Genomic DNA, 18605 nt, shown 5'->3' on the forward strand with positions numbered 1-18605 from the left:
TCGGTAGTGCTCCAATGTCAGTAGAGTTCTAATTAATTTGTTATTGTTTACATACTTTAGATGGTATACCATTGCTCACAGCAAGATCTGTCTTTAAAGGTTTATAAGTTATCAATAAAAATTAATTCGTCTATCGAGAAAATGAATGGGATTTTTACTTCCGCAACCAGTCCGTTGCGCTCCATTGCAAAAAATACACATAAAATACAAATAAACACTCCCCTTGTCTGCCTTTGGTTGATGCATCCTTATAGTCCAACCCCAAACCCATGATGGCCAATGTTGCTGTGTCATACTGGTTGGTATTCTCAAACAAATGGTGCAATGTTTTGAAATCGACACAGTGTTTACATTTTGAGGGAATCAGCTTTACAAACGGCTTACTTATAGTTGTCTCTGCCTATTAAGCTGAGATAGGAGAAAGTGTTCAAAAATAATTAAATCACCTTCAAATAGCTTATTTTATAATTATGCAGCTGAGAGTAATAAATTTAACACATTTTGCATGCAAATAAAAATAAAAGTATTTCTGTCTGACTAACTAATAATGTTAAATCTTTTTTCCACTATTAATTTAGCTGCTTCTGAAGGTGTGAGATTCAGCTTTGGTTATGAAGGAACAGGACAGCGTGTGTGTGACTAGATGCTTGAAGTAATGTCTGGGTGGGGTCCTTATATTCAGAAGGGTTTGGAGGTGTGTGACTTATCTGTGCAGGCAGTCTTCCAGTGATGTGGCTCATTCTCCCACTCCATTCTCAGTGGTCCCTCACTTGTGCCAGATTCAAGCAGCTTTAAGAGAGCTTTACAGTGCTGTGATCTTCTAAATTATAAACACATTTGTTACGCTTTATTAATGTACCGAACCGTCTCTGTGACGCACTTCATAAAACTAGCTGCATGTGAGCTCTAATCTTCCTTGCAGATTGTCTTGAGTCACGGCAAAGAGAATCAGAGGCTGATTCATCAGTTGTTGTTTTTGTAAATTCAATCTGGCTTCAGACGAGCGGAACAGGCAGCAAACCCATTTCGGAATCTGGTTAGACTATGGAAATTCAGACCTCACTGTTTTCCTCCAGTCTTGGCAAGCTAATTTCAGTTGGGATCAAATGTTTTATGTAATGTGCACATGGTCCAAAAGTGGTCCAACTAAGTTTTTTGTTTGTTTTGTTTGTTTTTGAAATGACGAATATCTCTTTCTCTCTGTTTTTGTTGCAGGACCTCCCGTAAGTAGACGTTATGCCTTCGTTGACTGGACTGTGGTAATGTGACCCAAACTCTGTGGCTTCCTGTGTATCTGTGCATGTTTTTAAAGTGTGAATTTTTGTTTCTTGAGTCCCCTAATTTTGACTGCAACTCCCAAGCTGATTACATGATTTCATTAACATAAACGAAACTTCTGTGTATTCCTTACATTTACATATACATCCACACCTTGGTCGGAAGAAGAGCTTGCATTTTGTATTTACACAAAAATGATAATTATGCTATAATTTACTCACAATTATGTTTTGTTTCAAACCCCTTTGACTTTCTTCCGTGGAACATAAAAGGAGATGTTAGACAGAATGTTAGTCTCAATAACCATTCACTTTCATTGCATCTTCTTCCATAAAAGTGAATGGTGACTGAGGCTAACATTTTGCTCAACGTCCCCTTTTGTGTTCCATGGAAGAAAGAAAGTCAGAGGGGTTTAAAACATCATGAGAATAAGTAAAAAATGGCAGCATTTTCATATTTGGCTGAACTATCCCTTTAAGTGGCATGGCATGGTTCTTTCAGCTTTTAAATGAATGTTAACCTTCTTGGACATTTGGAATTTGCACAGACACTGATATAATTCACAATGAACACAGCATTGGTAGATACAACTTGTTCAGTTTAATATATATTTTGAGGGGGGGTGTTGATGAATGATACCATGGAAAAAAGAGGAGAGGATGAAAGAGAAAGGTATAAAATTAGGTGCGGTTGGACAGCTGTGTCCCTGTTGTAAGAGGGAGAAGGTCGAGCTCCAGAGATTAATGAAATAAGAGCAGCCATAGACAAACGCTGCCCACAGGATAGAAAAATCACAAATAAAATAACATCTAATTTCTAACTGTTACTCAAGTAAGAAGGTTAGCAAATCTCATTAATCATGTTGTCTCCTTAAACAGGTTTGATGATATACTGGCAATCAGTGTCAGTATGACTTTAACAACAGTGTTTGTTTTCAGTAGTGGAAGGAGGGAGTCTGGCAACTATGGTGCATGATCAATGTTCGTAGCGTGTCGTTCAGTGCTGACCCATTATAGTGACCTATGACATCCCTTAGAGGAGGGGGGACTGTGGGGTATAGATTATTCCAACAAGTATGCTAAGAAAACACTCTTACTGAAGTGATTGAAACTGTACAACTTCACCAAATTGGCCCGTTCCTGTTCACTGAAATTGAATACTTTTAGAAGTTTAAATACATAATTGTCTGATTCTTCACAGGTCACCTCACAAGGGTTGCCTTTTGCCCTTTTTTTGGAGGCACAGCAACAGTCCAATCCAGCCTTTAACAATTAGTAGTGACAGGAAACATTTTACATTGACAGAAAGCTTACACCGTAAGTTTGTGTTGAAAAAAACACCATAAAAAAAAGAGAGTGGTTGAGCTTTGCAACGGTCAGTCTCAAACACATACCTAAATGGGTGAATCTAATAAAAACACAGGAACAGGTCATGTTTCACCACAAAATTATATTTAACCTAAAGAAATGAAGGCCAATTAAGGTTTATTTGTAGTGTGACATTTTTCCATGACAGTTAAGCACATTTTCTATATATATATATATATATAATGATCATTTTTTAGAGAAAATGTGCTTAACTGTCATTGAACAATGTGTATATATATATATATATATTTCTTTACAATTTAAAGAATATAGAAAATTTTTTGCATTACTTCAAAGAGATTTAGATTGCTAATATAACGGTAATGAACGCACTGAACTGACAAGAAAATAATGGGAAACAATGCAATTCAATGCATACTAAAAAAAATTATCTTAATGGAATGTTCCAGATTCAATACAAGATGAGCTCAATCAACAGCATTTGTGGCATAATGTAAATTACCAAAATAATTATTTTGACTCGTCCCTCTTTTCTTTAAAAAAAAAAAAAAAAAAAACATAAATCAAGGCTACAGTGAAGCACTTACAATGAAAGTGAATGGGGCTCATATTTGGAGGATTTAAACACAGAAATGCGATGCTTATAATTTAATAAATCACTTAGACTCATTCTTCTGTTAAAACTAGTGTATTATTTGATATGTAAAGTTTTAAGGTTTTAGGGTTTGTTGACATAACATCGTCATGGTAACAACGTTGTAAAATTGGTTCTAACTTTACAATGAAATGGTTTATAAGTGATTTTATCAAACTAAAATCATGTTTACACAGAATATCCTTTATGTCTTGTGGCTATACTTTTGAAACTGTGAGTATTTTAACGTTCATAAATTTGCATTACATTACATTACAGTTTCTGGAACATTACTTTAATGGTCCTAAAATAGGTTTCATGACACAAGAAAAATGTATTATTACTTTCTTTACACTTTGGTGTGAAATATGACCTGGACCTGTTCTTAACAGGTTTTGTGAGATTCATCCAGATGTAAAAATGTTGCACTTTTACAAGTCGATAAAAGCTGAATATTTCAAATGGAGCATATGGCTGCTTCCATTTACACTACTGTACATTTATTCCAGCATCCTTTATTTGACATATTTTATATTCCAACAATATGAATCACAATCATAAATCACTGGCCATTGGAGCGATTTAATACTCATATAAATTATTATTTTTTATTTCCTGATAAATTAAAATTCAGATAAACAGACATTTTTAAATTATACTGTTTAAAAGAGCAGCGCACACACAGTAAATCAAAAAAGTTTTCCCTGGATATGTGCTTGATGAACTCAGCATTTAGTGTTTGTGCTGCATGCGATCTGTATGTGCCCTCTGTGTACTGAACATCTCTTATCCATTCAATGCTGGGATCCAGGGAAGCAGTCACCTCTGTTTCCCTCTGGGGAGCCCCCTCATTTAGCCAGCAGTGCTTTGGAATAAATGAGAGCCAAATGTTCCCTGCTACTGTGGATCTTAAATGAAGTGTTCTTCCGGTGGGTGACCCTTGACCTTACTAGTCGCTCTTTTGGGCCAGCAAGAGCAGCGCTCTGCAGACCTCGGGAGTCTGTTCCCTCTCAGCACCTGGGCCTGCACCATAGACCTGCTACACATACATCAACACATTCATACACACATGCCACATGTGGACCAACTCACTCATATACACCAGCCTCACCATACACACTCCAGATCTTTCTCATGCACATGAGGACAGCTCAATCACAGTCACTCTGATCTCTCAGCATACAGTGTGACAACCAGTTGAAATCTGTTCCTTGCTTTGCACAATGCTGCTCATAAACACCTATACAGCTGTGACCAACTCCCACATACCATACAACACTGCTCTTCCACATTTGTGCATGTGATTTCTCAACCTATAGATCCTATTAACAATCTTTCAATGTTTCCAACACACTTCATTGGTGCACTTCTACATAAACCATGTGTATTTAAGTCTAGCTCTACATCCAGCGTACAGCAAATATGTTAAATATGTACAAAATAAAACAGTCTACAGCACGTTGCAATGGAGGGAAATCCCATGGCAGGCATTGAACCTAAGAAACTGATAAAAGTGATATTTCAATGGAAATGTTTGACCATTATTTTGAACTCAATGGTAAACATATACATAGCCCAGACCCAGTAACATCTTCTATGTATTTGTTTGTATATAGTATTTGCATAAATAAAGTTTTACACATATCTTTAAAAAGAAACATTTAGCTGTATTATTTAATACTTAGCATGTTCTACAATACGTTGCTGTGGGCAACACACCTTTTTGGTGGTAATAATGTGGTCTTTTTTTTTTGTGTGGATTTTTTTCCCCTTTTTCTCCCAATTTGGCATGCCCAATTCCCAATGTCCTTTTTTTAAGTCCTTGTGGCCGCATAGTGATTCGCCTCAATCCGGGTGGCGAAGGACGACTCCCAGCTGCCTCCGCGTCTGAGGCCGTCAACCCACGCATCTTATCGCGTGGCATGTTGAGCACATTGCCACGGAGACATAGCACGTGTGGAGGCTTCATGCCATCCAACACGGCATCCACGCTCAACTCACCACGTGCCCCACCGAGAACGAACCACATTATAGCGACCACGAGGAGGTTACCTCACGTGACTCTACCATCTCTAGTAACCGGGCCAATTTGGTTGCTTAGAAGACCTGGCTGGAGTCACTCAGCATGCCCTGGGATTGGAACTGGCGAACTCCAGGGGTGTTAGCCAGCATTTTTACCACTGAGCTACCCAGGCCCCCTTAATAATGTTGTCTTCTTGATTGTACTTTCCCACCAGTAAATGTGTAATGTCCTGTGCCCATCCACAGATTAAGTAATACATGATTTTAGAGACTTGAATGTCTTTACTGACTCGTGTAAGCACTATCAGTGTGCATCAAGTTTTCAGGATATTCGAGCACGTGGGGAATATCAGAACCGGAAGTGTTCTGAGTAGGGATGTGCACCAATGGTCGGCATTCGGTTAACGTTCAACGTGTCAATATTCGAATACCAAAATCACTTTTCTGTTGTTCTAGACATGCAATAGAGGTCTTCAACCCGATCAGAACTCGACAAGTGTTTATCGGCCAGGTTTTGGTCAGTTTTTCAAAAATAGGGAGAGTTAGGGTCTGTTCAAACATGCTTTTGTGTGCGTCTGCACTGTTTTTCTATATACTGTTTGCACACACTGGATGGACATCTTTGACTCTTGCGCTGAAGCTCATTGTTTCTTCTTTCAGCATCTCGTACAGGATCGCCAAATTTTTAGACACCAAGTAAAGTTAAAAAGTACTGTAATTTTTATATACGCATTCATTTGTTTTTCAAATATTTTAAACCATTTAAAAATCAAAGCACACCGATGAGGCTTCACTTCCTTACAGAAATGTGAACCTGCCCCGGCAGAGCGCATATACAGGTAGTGACAGTTTGATTATTTTTGTTTGACTTTAATGTGAGATTTTAGCATTTGATAGTCTATGTAGTGTGCTATTTTAGGCTCATAGCTCACTGTGCACTTTATTTGCAATTGCGATTTAACATTCTTTATTCCAATGTCACAACTCCCGACAGAAAAATTATTAACTGTTTTTGAAACCTCATGGTTAACTGACTGTAAAATGGCAACTGTGCACATCCCTAAAACAGACCTTGCAGTGTAAGCTGAATGAAGAAAAGCCCCAGCAACCACCTGAGCAAATACCATTTTCATATCAAAGAGCACAGACTGTCTTTTTCTCGTGTTATCAAATCATTTAAATGTATTTTTTTAAGTAGGAAAACAATTTCACTTTACACAGAAAAGCACATTATACAGTAGTAAACAAATAAAACAATTTTTCCCTCCACTTCAGACACTGCTACACCACTAAGTATCCTATTTTAATAAACTGAATTCCCTTTAATTAAACAAGCATGTCATGTTATAAAAAAAAGATTTTCAGGGGCCCGAAGAAAATTCTGTTGTAAAGCATTGATGTTGTTTGCAATTGCAGAATGCTTCTTTGGAGCGTTTGCCCACTGCTACCTTTGAGCCTTGCCACAATAACATTTTATGTCGGATCACATTTGCTCTATAAAATTGCATTCAATATTATAATTTGCATTAATGAAATCAATTCATTCTAAAAGCAGTCTTGCTGAATGCTAGTAAATGTTATTATGGCTTGGCAGGTATTAGATTCTTCATAATTAGCAATGTTGACTGGTTCTTTCTTTATTCTGTACCCATTTCTCTCACCCCTTTTTCAGGGTCCACCTGGACGAGCTGGCTTTCCGGTAACTGTCTCATAACGTGTCCTTTTTGTCATGTCCGTCTTTCTGTCTGTTTGGTTTTCTTGCACTTTGACTCTCTCTAGTGTCTTATTTTTAAGAAGCTGTATTTTAGCAATTCAAAAATAAACCTCTAATATGAAAAATACTTTGTACAGTATTATCACTTTATATGTGAATATGAAATATGGCAATATCTTCGATCTTGTCCATTGTAAATATTCTTTAACAGCATGTCATAAATACAGCTTCTCATAGGATGCACTGAGACCTCCTTTTTTACAGAGGGACTGAGGATATACAGGACAACCAATGTAATGAGAGTACTTTTAGGTTGTTTACTTCAAATTGTAACAAGATGGACCCGAACATATTTGAGCCACACTAAAAAAGCAAGTGGCACATGCAAACAAATGACTCTAGACATTTTCTCAGAAAATAAATAAATTAATTAATAAATTATATACAATATACAGTACTTTTTATAAACTTATTTGCCACTTGGTTTGTTATTTTATAATGACATGCATGCATTTTTAAGTCTAGCATCAGTTTCTAAATACTTTCTGGGACCACTGTATACTGTAATTCCCTAAACTAGATAAACTAAGGTAGACTTACTTTAAGTGGACACGTCTACTTACGGCAGTTTAGCACATTGCATTTTGTGTTTGATTGTATTCTCTCAGGCCCTTTGGTGTCTGTCTAGACCACTATTCTGAATTTCTGTAATTCTTATATTACACACTAAAACTCAAACACATCTGTTTTTCATTAAAGCATGTTAGAAGAAGTCCATCTTATATGTGAACTCTGCAAACCCCCATCACTCATGACAGCTCTCCTTGTGAAACTTTGCCATCAAATCTGAAAATATGGAGAAATGGACAAAAGGACACTTTTTTTGACAGTTGTTGACAGGCATGGTCAGAGTGTGAATGTGATCCCTGCCAAAGAGTTTGATTGCTTGCATTTTCAGGAAAAGAACATATCGTAAATGTAAGAAAGAGGGAGCTAGGAAATGGGTGGCAAGATATTTTTTCTGTATTCAATAAAAATGTGTCCATTACATTTGTTCTTCATAAATATTGATATTGTTTTGCACACTCTATTTTACTTTTGAGCTATTAAGGGATACATTTGATTTGAATATTTAAGCTCTTTCGCATATTCACATATATATATATATATATATATATATATATATATATATATATATATATATATATATGGCCATTTAATAGATCTCAGTTTACAGGAAATCAGATAAGTCAGATAAAGAAAATGTATTTCATCAGACTACTTCATACGGACAGCTCTAGATGATTTTTCGTGTTTTACTAATTGATTTAGAAACATGTCTTGTTTGGCTGTTAATTGCAATAACCCCACTGAAAACTGGCCGTGGAACTTAATACTAAAGAATGTTTAAAAAGAGAACTCTTAAACTCACTTCAGATGGCTATTGGCCCTCAACAGATTGATTTATAAGTATGCAAATGTATATCTATGCTAATTGTGCAGTGGTAGATTCTGTTGGCTGCTTGAAGAATAAAATTTGGACTGAACTTTAATTTTACTGAGCTTACCACCCCTGTAAAAAGCATTAGAGCATATTTAACACATGCTTTTAGAGACTTATAAATACCCTGCATTGGACATTTTGACACATTTTTAGTTTTTAGCCAAAAAGACCACAGTAAGGACTTTGTGATCTTTTCTTTAATGCTTCGATTTAACAGTGAAGGATGAAATCAGATTTACAATAATTTACTCCAATATGGGTGTAGTTGATGTCCAGTTTGTCCACATCATATTTAGATGTAAACATTATTATTATTGTTTGTAAACACTGATAGTATGTATTAGTCATTCTCAAATGAAGTTGAAATACAGTTTATTAATGTCATATTGTGGTAACTCAAATTAATGTTATAAAGCAGAATTAAGTTAGTCTCAAATCAGCACCTTGGACAGGGCCAAGAAAATTCACTCAAGTAACATTCCTCTTGGGACATTAAAAAGTAGGCAGTGAATTAACTTTGAAGATCAAACTTAATGTTCTAATGTGCTATCCATTGTCTTAACACCTTTAACAGTAAAGTCTAACAGCTTGAAAGCTTAGTAAAACAACCTGGCACCTGCAAGTCAACAGTCCATGAGGACGTTCAGTATTTTAGCAAATGTTCCATTGACTTATGATGAGTTATGGGGGTTGGGCCAAGCAGCCCCTTGCCGACCCCCCTTTTCCATTACGTGTTACTAGAGTGAGTCGTCAGAGAGCTGTCAACGCTCCCAGTCTCTCTAATACACTGACCTGCCATGTAAGGAATGCAAATAATAACAGCTGTAGGAATGGACAGCTTTGCATAATAAGTCACTTTAGCATGGCAGGAGTTTTTTGCCACGTAAAATGTTTGGAAATGTATGTTGAATAGTCCTGCTCTAGGACTGTAAATTGTGAATCCTTGTGACAGTTTATTATATCAAGATCTCAGATTACTACACACACATTTACCATATGTTCTGGGGATTTGCTCCTAATTGAGAGAGTTGGTGGAATGTTCTAATTGAATTGAATTGGCAATTAAAACAGGTTAGGATTCACTATTGCTAAACACCTCTAACAGGACATACTGTCATGCTCCCACATTGCTGTCTTTTTCAATCAATTCATCTTTTGTGTTGTGGTAAGCTAGCAAACATCATCTTTTACTGATTGTGAAATGGGCCTAATAAGGGAATTAACTACATTAACCTCATGCTTTCACTGATCTTGAAATTCTTAAAAATCGCAGGCCAAATTTACATGCACATAATTTTCAGATTAAAGGGATAGTTCACCCAAAAATGTAATTCCTCTCACCATTTACTCACCCTCATGCCTTCCCAGATGTGTATGACTTCTTTTTGTCTTAAGAACACAAATCGTTTTAGAAGAATATTTCAGCTCTGTAGGTCCATACAATGCAAATGAATGGTGACCAATGGTGACTGTGAATCTCCAAAAATCACAAAGCCAGCATAAAAGTAATCCAAACTACAGTGTCTGAATCCATGTCTTTAGAAGTGATATGATAAGTATGGGTAAGAAACAGATCAATATCCAAGTATTTTTATTTACTATAAATCTCCACCTTTGACCAGGCCCGATCAGTAGGTGGCGATATGCACAAAGAATGTGAATCGCCAAACAACAACAACAAAAAAATGTGAACGTTGAGATTTATAGTAAAAAAAGGACTTTAAATCTTTTATCTGTTTCTCACCCACACCTATCATTTCACTTCATAAGATTTGGAATTAACTACTGGAGTCTTATGGATTACTTTTATGCTGTAATGTGCTTATGCTTATGTGATTTTTGGAGATTCAAAGTGACCATTGGTCACCATTCACTTGCATTGTATGGACCTACTGAGCTGAGATATTCTTCTAAAAATCTTCATTTGTGTTCTGCAGAATAAAGAAAGTCATACACATCTGGGATGACATGAGAGTGAGTAAATGATGAGAGAATTTTCATTTTTGGGTGAATTATCCCTTTAAGGTTCATATTCTGCTTGAGCCCTTATTCTGCAAAAGATGTTTACATGCTCCACATCTATTGACATATTGCTGTATACATTAGCGTTGCATATCTTGGATATATAATCAGCACAGTCTGAAGGCATTCTTTTCCTACTATTCTCTTCTGGAGATGCTCTTGCCATTTATTATGGTGCATTTTATTCACTTTGGACAGTAATTTAATTTACACATGAATTATCATTCATGTCCTTAACAATAACATGCAAGAACATGTTCAATGAATTGCAAAATATAGGTCAAGAAACTCTTACAAATTTAATGCATGACATTTCTTTTAATTCTTGAAAAATATTTTGCATGTTTTCTCAACTTTATCTAATATCACCCAACAAGACATTTGTTTAGACATATGAACTGTAGATATACATGCATTTTCATTTGCTCTAGATATTTTGAATAAGGTCTATACATGACCCACAATTCTGATTAATACAGTCACAAGCTATCTTATTCAGATTGCTAGAAACCAGAGTATTGGCTTAATCTGTTTACATGGCACATACACAATCAGAGCATGACCATATTCCAATTGATATCTGAATATTATTGTGTATGTAAATGCAGTCATTGATGAAGCTTGCTGCCTGACCAGCACTACACACTGTTCCTCAAAGTCTTTTGTAGTTTACCTTTAGCCTTTGAAGCAAAGACAGTTTTAGGCATTCCTGCATCATCAGAATTCAACCCACCATCGAGCGTTTTGGCAGTGTCACACTGGCTAGCTTAACTTTACTAACATGTGTCCTCTAGTAGCCATACAATATGAATATGTGACAAGTTGATGACAAGCAAATTAAGGAACACTTGATAACTAGTAAAGTTTGTAAAGTTAAGCTCATGGTAGTGATTGTAGATTGTAGATATAAAATCTGCCGTATTCATTGTTCCTGATTTTCCTCTTGACTTTGCATTGATCACTAGGGAGACAAAGGATCAATCGGCATTCCTGGAAGAATGGTGAGTGATTTGAGAATGGACACTAAGCCCAACCAGATAGTCTGTAGTATATTCCTGTGACTTTTTGAATAAGTAGTCTTCAATGATCAGTGGCATGCCATTGACCTCATTTACAGTATAGCTAAACCTTTCTAGCTAGAACTATGAAACAAGGTTACACCTTTATCTAGACACACCAGTGATGCTTACCAAAAGTCATTTTGAACAAATCAGGTCACATTGATTAAACAAGATACATTTTTCCCATTCTACTAAATTTCAAATAAACTGTCCAACATCAACGTTTAGTATCACTTCCTAATGAATTTTGAATTTTGACTCTTTAATTTGTGAATGTAAGATTTGGATGAAATTCTAAGGTTTAATGAAGTGTTTTTGGCTTTTCAGCACAACTGTGTGATATAAACCAATAACTATATTAGATTTACTTTGCCACCACTGTATAGAAAATCATTCCCTCTTCATCACTACCTTTGCTAGTTAGAAAACTGTCAGACTGTACAGTCTCAAATTTTTCATGGCCCCTCTTAGCATTTGAACAAGGCTATACTAGAGTCCTTTTTGGCTGCATTTGATGAGAAACACTCTCTTCTTATTACTCGTAGTGAATTTGTTTTGGCTGTGTAGTCATCTGAAAAATGCTTTACTTATTCACCTTTAAATAGAAAATAAGCTGCAATGAAACTCTTTTTCTTATCAGTTACAATCTACATGCTGAGAAGCAAAACTCTGCAGCCAAACTTAGAGGTGATCTTGGAAGAAAAATATTGGATATATATATCAAGCAGCCACGGAGAGACAATACATAAACAAATTTGAGATGAAAAACAGATCCAAAAAAATCACAGACAACTCTCAGCCCAGTTGCAAGTTCTGTTTTACCTCCTCATTCATAAGATTTGTGTTTTATAAAATTGGCCATTTTTGTCATATTAGTGAAACGCATCAAATGTTTTAAAAGAAATCAGGGTTGACCTAAATCCAGCATGCAGTTTCATGTTCATTTATTCAGTAGTTGTATAGATGTCCCACTGGAGCAAACAAGCATCTCTTAAACATTTTAGCAAGAAACTGATAAAAAAATATTTTGTCCTCAAATGGGACATTCCAGACTCCTGACCCTTGTTTGCATACTCTAAACTCAACCTTATGAGTTTTCCTGAAAAACAATCCCTCACTAAAAGCAGGTTTCAGGAGTGTTAAACTCAAACTGTAAGCCAAAAGCAGAGCTTTCCATATTTCACCACATGTACATTGTGCTCCAATAGATTCTCACAGAAAGTGTTTTTCACCCTCCATGGCTTATCCTTGCCCCCTCAAACTTCCTCCACTGACCAGTTTGTCTGTGATAAAAGTTAGCCACCCCCTCATCTGCTATCCATTACTCCCAACAGGCCAACAGTGTAACGCTCTAGTGCTTCCATGCACCTCCAGATCTCCTGATGCCCTGCTGAAAATCCAATGGTTTGCAGGTCATAGCTGGTTTATGCTGGTCTAGGGGATTTCCCAGTCTGGACAAACAGGTTTTAGCTGGTTAAATATGATTTCCCAGTCTGACCTGCTAAAAAGTTACTGGTCTTAGCTTGTCTCCCAGGCTGGTCTTTTTGCTGGTTTTAGAAGGGGTTTGGGCACTCTTCAGCAGTGATGCACCGAAATGAAAATTCTGGGCCGAAACCAAAACCAAAAATTTAAAAATTCAGGATAAACTTGGTCGAAAACCGAGAATCTATTTTAAAATATATTTTTATATTTTTTATAATTGTATTAATATTATACTTTTTATACATTTTATGAATTTAAATAATCTGAATTGAAAAACTACAAACCAATAAAATTATCACACTTTTATTGTAAGTATGCACCAAAATTGGACAGAAAATATATTATAACAATATTAAATATATTATTCTTTATTCAGTTCTTTAACAATCAAATTTTTTTGATTTACCAATTATCCAATAAATGTAATGTTATAGAAAACTCTAATGATGTGCAAAACAGCAGTCAAGTTATGAACTTAGCAGATCTAGGCTGGCATCTTGAAAATACAAAACGTTTAAATATGCTAGTGTCATTTTAATGATAACAACAGGCAGAACACAGAACGGCAGAGGGCCTCTATTCTGTTTATGTAAATGTATTTATACTTGAATATAAAATTATTGTGCAAAACAATAGTAATTGAACTAAAACCAAACTCAACTGTAAATGACAGATGTAGCCTCAAATGAAAAACAAAGTTTTGCAGGGCTAAACAAATTTTAATGTAATTGCTATACACGTAGCAAATTGGACTGCTTTCTATTTAAGTAAAAGTGTCAGGTTTCTCTTCAAGAACAAAAGTTGCTCAGCTTTCTGGCAGGAGAGTTGGTTCCTCTTCTCATTAAGAACATGAGAGGCTGAACTGAATAGTCTCTCTCTCTGTGCTGGTGCTTGGGGCAGATAAATCCCTTCGTGCAATCCCCGCAAGCAATGGAAAGTGATCTTTTTTCATGTACCAGTAGTCAAGAGGATTGTTGCGTTCGCGTGATATGAGCGTGAAGCATGAACCTGAGTACTGAGGGGCAGGGAGGCATATATTTATTTATATTTTCTGCATTTTTTTCTCTTTCGGCCAAAACCAAAAATGCAATTTTCATCCGAAAATGTTCGGTGGCCGAAATTTCAGTGCATCCCTGCAGTCTTCAGCTGGTCAGGCTTAGAGAACAGCTCAAACTACCTTGACCAGTATGGGAGACCTGCTTGACCAGCTTAATCCAGCTAAGACCAGCATACACGCTTAGGCTAGTTTACATGTTCAAAACAAACACTTAAACCAGCCTACTTTTCAGATGGTTAGGCTGTGAGATCAGACTAAACCAGCTGAGACCATCAAATGAGCCTAGGCTAGTAAAATAGAAAAACACCTAAAACCAACCTAAAGTGGTTTGCTGGTCTTAGTTTTTTGCTCAGCCTGGTCAGGATGGTCTGTTGGCTGGTTTTAAAAGGGTTTGGGCCTCTTTTTCAGCTGACCAGTCTTCAAGACCATTTAAACCAGATAAGAAGTTTTTGTTTTCTGGCACTTTTTTTTGCCAGACAGGAAGACCAGCTGAAACAAACTTGTGCAGGCTGGAAGACCAGCTTTACCCAATTTGTATAGGCTTAACCAGCCTAAACCAGCTAAGACCAGTAAATCAGCATAGGCTGGTTTAAGCTGTTTTTTGCCCACCCCACCCCCCAACAACATCCCCACATTACTGTTCCTCTACCCAAAAATGCTCCAGAACCACAGTGTCTCCCATTCCCCAGCCACCAAACACCCCGTCTAAGGCTTCTGCATGCCATTGTCCTCTCCAGGCCTCTCTAACCCTGGTTCCTCTCTCTGTCTCTCTCCTTCTCACTGTGCATGTGACTGTATCTGCTGTGACTGACCAGGGCTTAAAGGGAAACTCTGGGGAGAAGGTAAGTGCAGGACATCGTCCTGCATGTGCAGAACTGAGACTCTATCACTGTGGGTGGTTGTGTTGATGGGGTTGGGGGAGGACAACCTAAACTCATCGTACTATGTGAGAAGGTTTCCTGATTTACATTGGTAAGGCTTTAAGCTTTATTTTGAAAGGCCTGGGGGGTCACATTCGAAAGATATTTCACACAATGCTTGGATTACACATGTTTATTCTTGGAGCGTTAGATATGTAAAAACTGCTCTGAAGTTGGATCGGTTTAATTTAAGACTCCCTTCTCTAGACAAAGAGATGTTTGGAATGGAGCAGCTCAAGAAACCCTACCACTTCATTTGGGATCTAAAAAGTCTACAAAGCTCCCCAAAATTACATTTGGTCATCAAAGCCTAGTTGTGTAGCCTCAACATATATGCTCCTGTTTGTATTTAACTACATAAATTGTGCCTGTGATTCCGTATGATTGAGCTCTATGTACTGGAATTGATACATTGAGCTTCAGTTCCTGTTGTGGCATTTGGAGTTTAGGCTCTTCTTAAATCAGTCCCATTTGGCAGCTGCTCTCAGTGTTTGTAAAAGCCAGCAGTTCTGCGGGATCCCTTCATCAAACTAATGTCTGAGGTAGAGCATGCAATGTGAGGAGAAACATGTTTCTCATCTTTCACCATCACAATAGAGTAGTTCAACTTCTACAAGATGGTTAGCCCCAAATCCTAACATAGCACTGCTCTGCCGCTGGGGTTATTGAGAACCTGGAAGATAAAATAAACAGTGAGCTGACCACCAAGCCCACAAGTGGAGAACCAGACAATATGGGGCTTTGGAACAACCTGCCATATACCCTTCCAGAATAATCAGTGAGCCTCCCTCATATCTACCTAGACTAATTGTTTTGGGGGTTTACTTTACATCCCCTCTTTCTAAATGTGGTCATCTTTTGCCTTCCAGCTCGGGGCAGTTATGACTGAACAACACATTTTGGGTGAAGAACTCTTTAGATATTAAAACAACCCCCTCTAGATAAATGAGCAAGCTAACCCACAAATTGGCAGCCTTAACACTCTTGCCTCAAACCCAAATAAATTCTTCAAGGTTGCATGTGGAAAGCTTGCACCAAGTGAAGAAGGATACAATCAACCAAACAAATGATTGATTGGTTGAACTTTGCAAGTCTGCTGACTTGAGACATTGTATTCTTTAAACTGAAAGGATTATTTGCAGAGCAAAATACTTTCTGTTAAGATCATATCATTCATTGGTAAGTTAAATCCTTAAATATCAGTGTGTTTGCTCTGGATGTTTTCTAGGTGAAATTCTCTCCTTTTTTGGCTCATTATATTTGGACACTTGGTGCCTATTCCCAGCTGCCAAATGCTTGTAATGCAAGCTGATAAAAAGGGATATCTCTAGATCTGTAGTTGTCCTATTGCACAGATCCTTTCAAGATTCGGTTGGTAACCATAAACCTCTGGGACAAAGCTTTGGAATTCTTTACTTTCCATGACCTGAAATAAGCCACTGCATCCTTGTACGTCACCCATTTTTCACTTTGTAGGTGACTCAAAAAAGTGCCAAAACAATCACCCCTCCACCCCCTGATAAACCAGGCATTCAAGCAGAAACATTAAAGTTGGTCCACAATTTGATTAATGGCTGGGTCATCAAAGATGTGTTCCTGATAGAGTTTTACATGAGAGAGCTAATTAGGGAGAGTGTTGGAAACCTGAGAGCTTTTCCTCTCTGACCACAAAGTGTTGTGGGTTCATGCTTGGATGTTTGGTGCAGCACTATGGACAGGCCGACACAGTGCAAATCACCTTGTTTGTGCCAGATAACCAGCCCACCGGGCCATTTGCTGTTTTCTCAGCAGTGCTCCCTGACCCTCTCAGCTCGCTGTCAAGAAGTAAACTACGACCCTGAAATGAGAACCAAGTGCAGGCTTTGCTGACATTTTACTTTTAGACCAAAATGTAATGTTTGTCTCTGAGGCACATGCAGGTTCTTTAAGAATGTGTCTTTAAAGCTCTCTCTGTGAGGAGGCTTAGCAGAAAGAGTTATGTTAAACAGATGTTGCAGGGTGTTTCAGAAAAGCATCATTATTTTTCAGATATATTCACGTACTGATGCATTTGGCCTCATGTTCTAGGTGTAGTTTAGAGTGGATATCATTCTGTCTCTCTTCTATCAGTCCCTCTCCTCACTGTCTTTCTACCTCTCTATCTGTTCTTAGGGAGCACCAGGGGAGCCAGGTCTGTCTATCATTGGCCCGCGAGGACCTCCTGTAAGTGTTTGCTCTGTCACTAATACAACTTTTCATCATCTCCTCCTGCTAATCTCAGATCTCCAGAGTAGAGACAGGGCAAAGGTGCAGATCTTGCAGTTTTGGGCCTAAATCTTTCCAAGAGTTCTTGGCAAGAGGGTCATCTATTGTTTTGCTTTCTCCGCACTTAAATTTCAGACCACCCCAAAGAGAACTCCATAAATATTTGGCCTAAGGTAGACAGGACAGCATCAGTGTTGTCCAACACACTACTGTATGTGGAGCACAGCCAATTAATCTTAGCTAATGAAGATCACAAACGCACACCACCTACTTTTTAAGTCTATACTAAAATAAAGAAGATGTAACCATATCTGTCTTTCTTCATAACTGGTGGCACAGAGTACCAGTTCAGTTTCCCTGCTGTCTGACTGACAGACGACTCGGGCCTTGTGGTAAATGGGCGTCCTGCAGGGATTAATGTGAACACAGTCTGTTATGTTCTAAGTGAATGCAAATAGGTTCATGAAAAATCAAATATGTCAAAATATCGGATCTGTGCATAAGACCATGCAGTGTAAATGAAGCCCTAATATACCTGCCACTGTCTATTATGTTGTTAATATTAATCAAATAATGTTACAAAGAAAAAGAAAAAAAAGAAAGCAATGCCGCTCCAATGTTTTATTAATTTTCTTAGTTTACTTTATACTGAGTTCTTAATTATTATTAAGACTGTTTACCTGAATAGTTAAAAAACAATATTAGAAGAAATTGAGATACACTTGAATGCAATATGTCATTGTTTTAATTCACAATGTTAATATCTACATATTTAACTTTTAAATTAAGGGACTTGTTTACTAGCATTTTTTTTTTTTTTTGCTGAGGTACTGAAAATTATATTAGAATCATAAAATGTCATTATTATGGGTATAGACTACTGACATTTTGGTATCTTGACAAACTTATGTAGTCTTTATCAAATTAATTGTAATAATACATATATATTGTAGTAGCACTTTAAAGTAAGGTTGATTTTTAGCCTTAACAAAATTAACAAGAAATAATTACATAATTAAATAAGTTAAATAATTAACAAAAAACTAAAATAAACAATACTTTTAAAGCACTTATTAATCATGGTTAACTGTAATTTCTATATTATATATATTTTTTTATACATATTTTATTATAATTATTTTTACATAAAAATTTGTATACAGTAAAATTTGTTAAAGCTTTATGATTTAACATGAATAAAGAATTAACAATAGTATTTTGATAAATTAGGATGAACCAAGATTAATAAATGCTGGAGAAAATGTTTTTAATTTTTAGTTCACGATACCTAATGCATTAACTAATGTTAATGAATACAACCTTATAGAAAAGTGATAGC

General features: G+C 36.8%; 2 protein-coding genes across 2 annotated transcripts in view; both read left to right on the plus strand.

The window, feature by feature from the left end:
• LOC127617754 (collagen alpha-1(XXV) chain-like) overlaps positions 1 to 1268 on the plus strand; it is a 51947-nt gene extending 50679 nt beyond the window's left edge. The window contains exons 4-5 of the mRNA XM_052089835.1: positions 923 to 1036; positions 1216 to 1268. Coding sequence (XP_051945795.1) covers positions 923 to 1036; positions 1216 to 1268 — 167 coding nt within the window. The remainder of the gene's footprint in view (positions 1 to 922; positions 1037 to 1215) is intronic.
• A 5672-nt stretch (positions 1269 to 6940) lies between these two features.
• The window catches only part of LOC127617956 (collagen alpha-1(XIII) chain-like), a 91237-nt gene continuing 79572 nt past the window's right edge, over positions 6941 to 18605 (plus strand). Inside the window, exons 1-4 of the mRNA XM_052090144.1 lie at positions 6941 to 6961; positions 11468 to 11503; positions 14918 to 14944; positions 17174 to 17224. Of these exons, the coding sequence (XP_051946104.1) occupies positions 11501 to 11503; positions 14918 to 14944; positions 17174 to 17224 (81 nt within the window). The 5' untranslated portion in view covers positions 6941 to 6961; positions 11468 to 11500. The remainder of the gene's footprint in view (positions 6962 to 11467; positions 11504 to 14917; positions 14945 to 17173; positions 17225 to 18605) is intronic.

The sequence above is a fragment of the Xyrauchen texanus genome, chromosome 24 (genome assembly GCF_025860055.1).
Source record: "Xyrauchen texanus isolate HMW12.3.18 chromosome 24, RBS_HiC_50CHRs, whole genome shotgun sequence".
Classification (NCBI taxonomy): Eukaryota; Metazoa; Chordata; class Actinopteri; order Cypriniformes; family Catostomidae; genus Xyrauchen; species Xyrauchen texanus.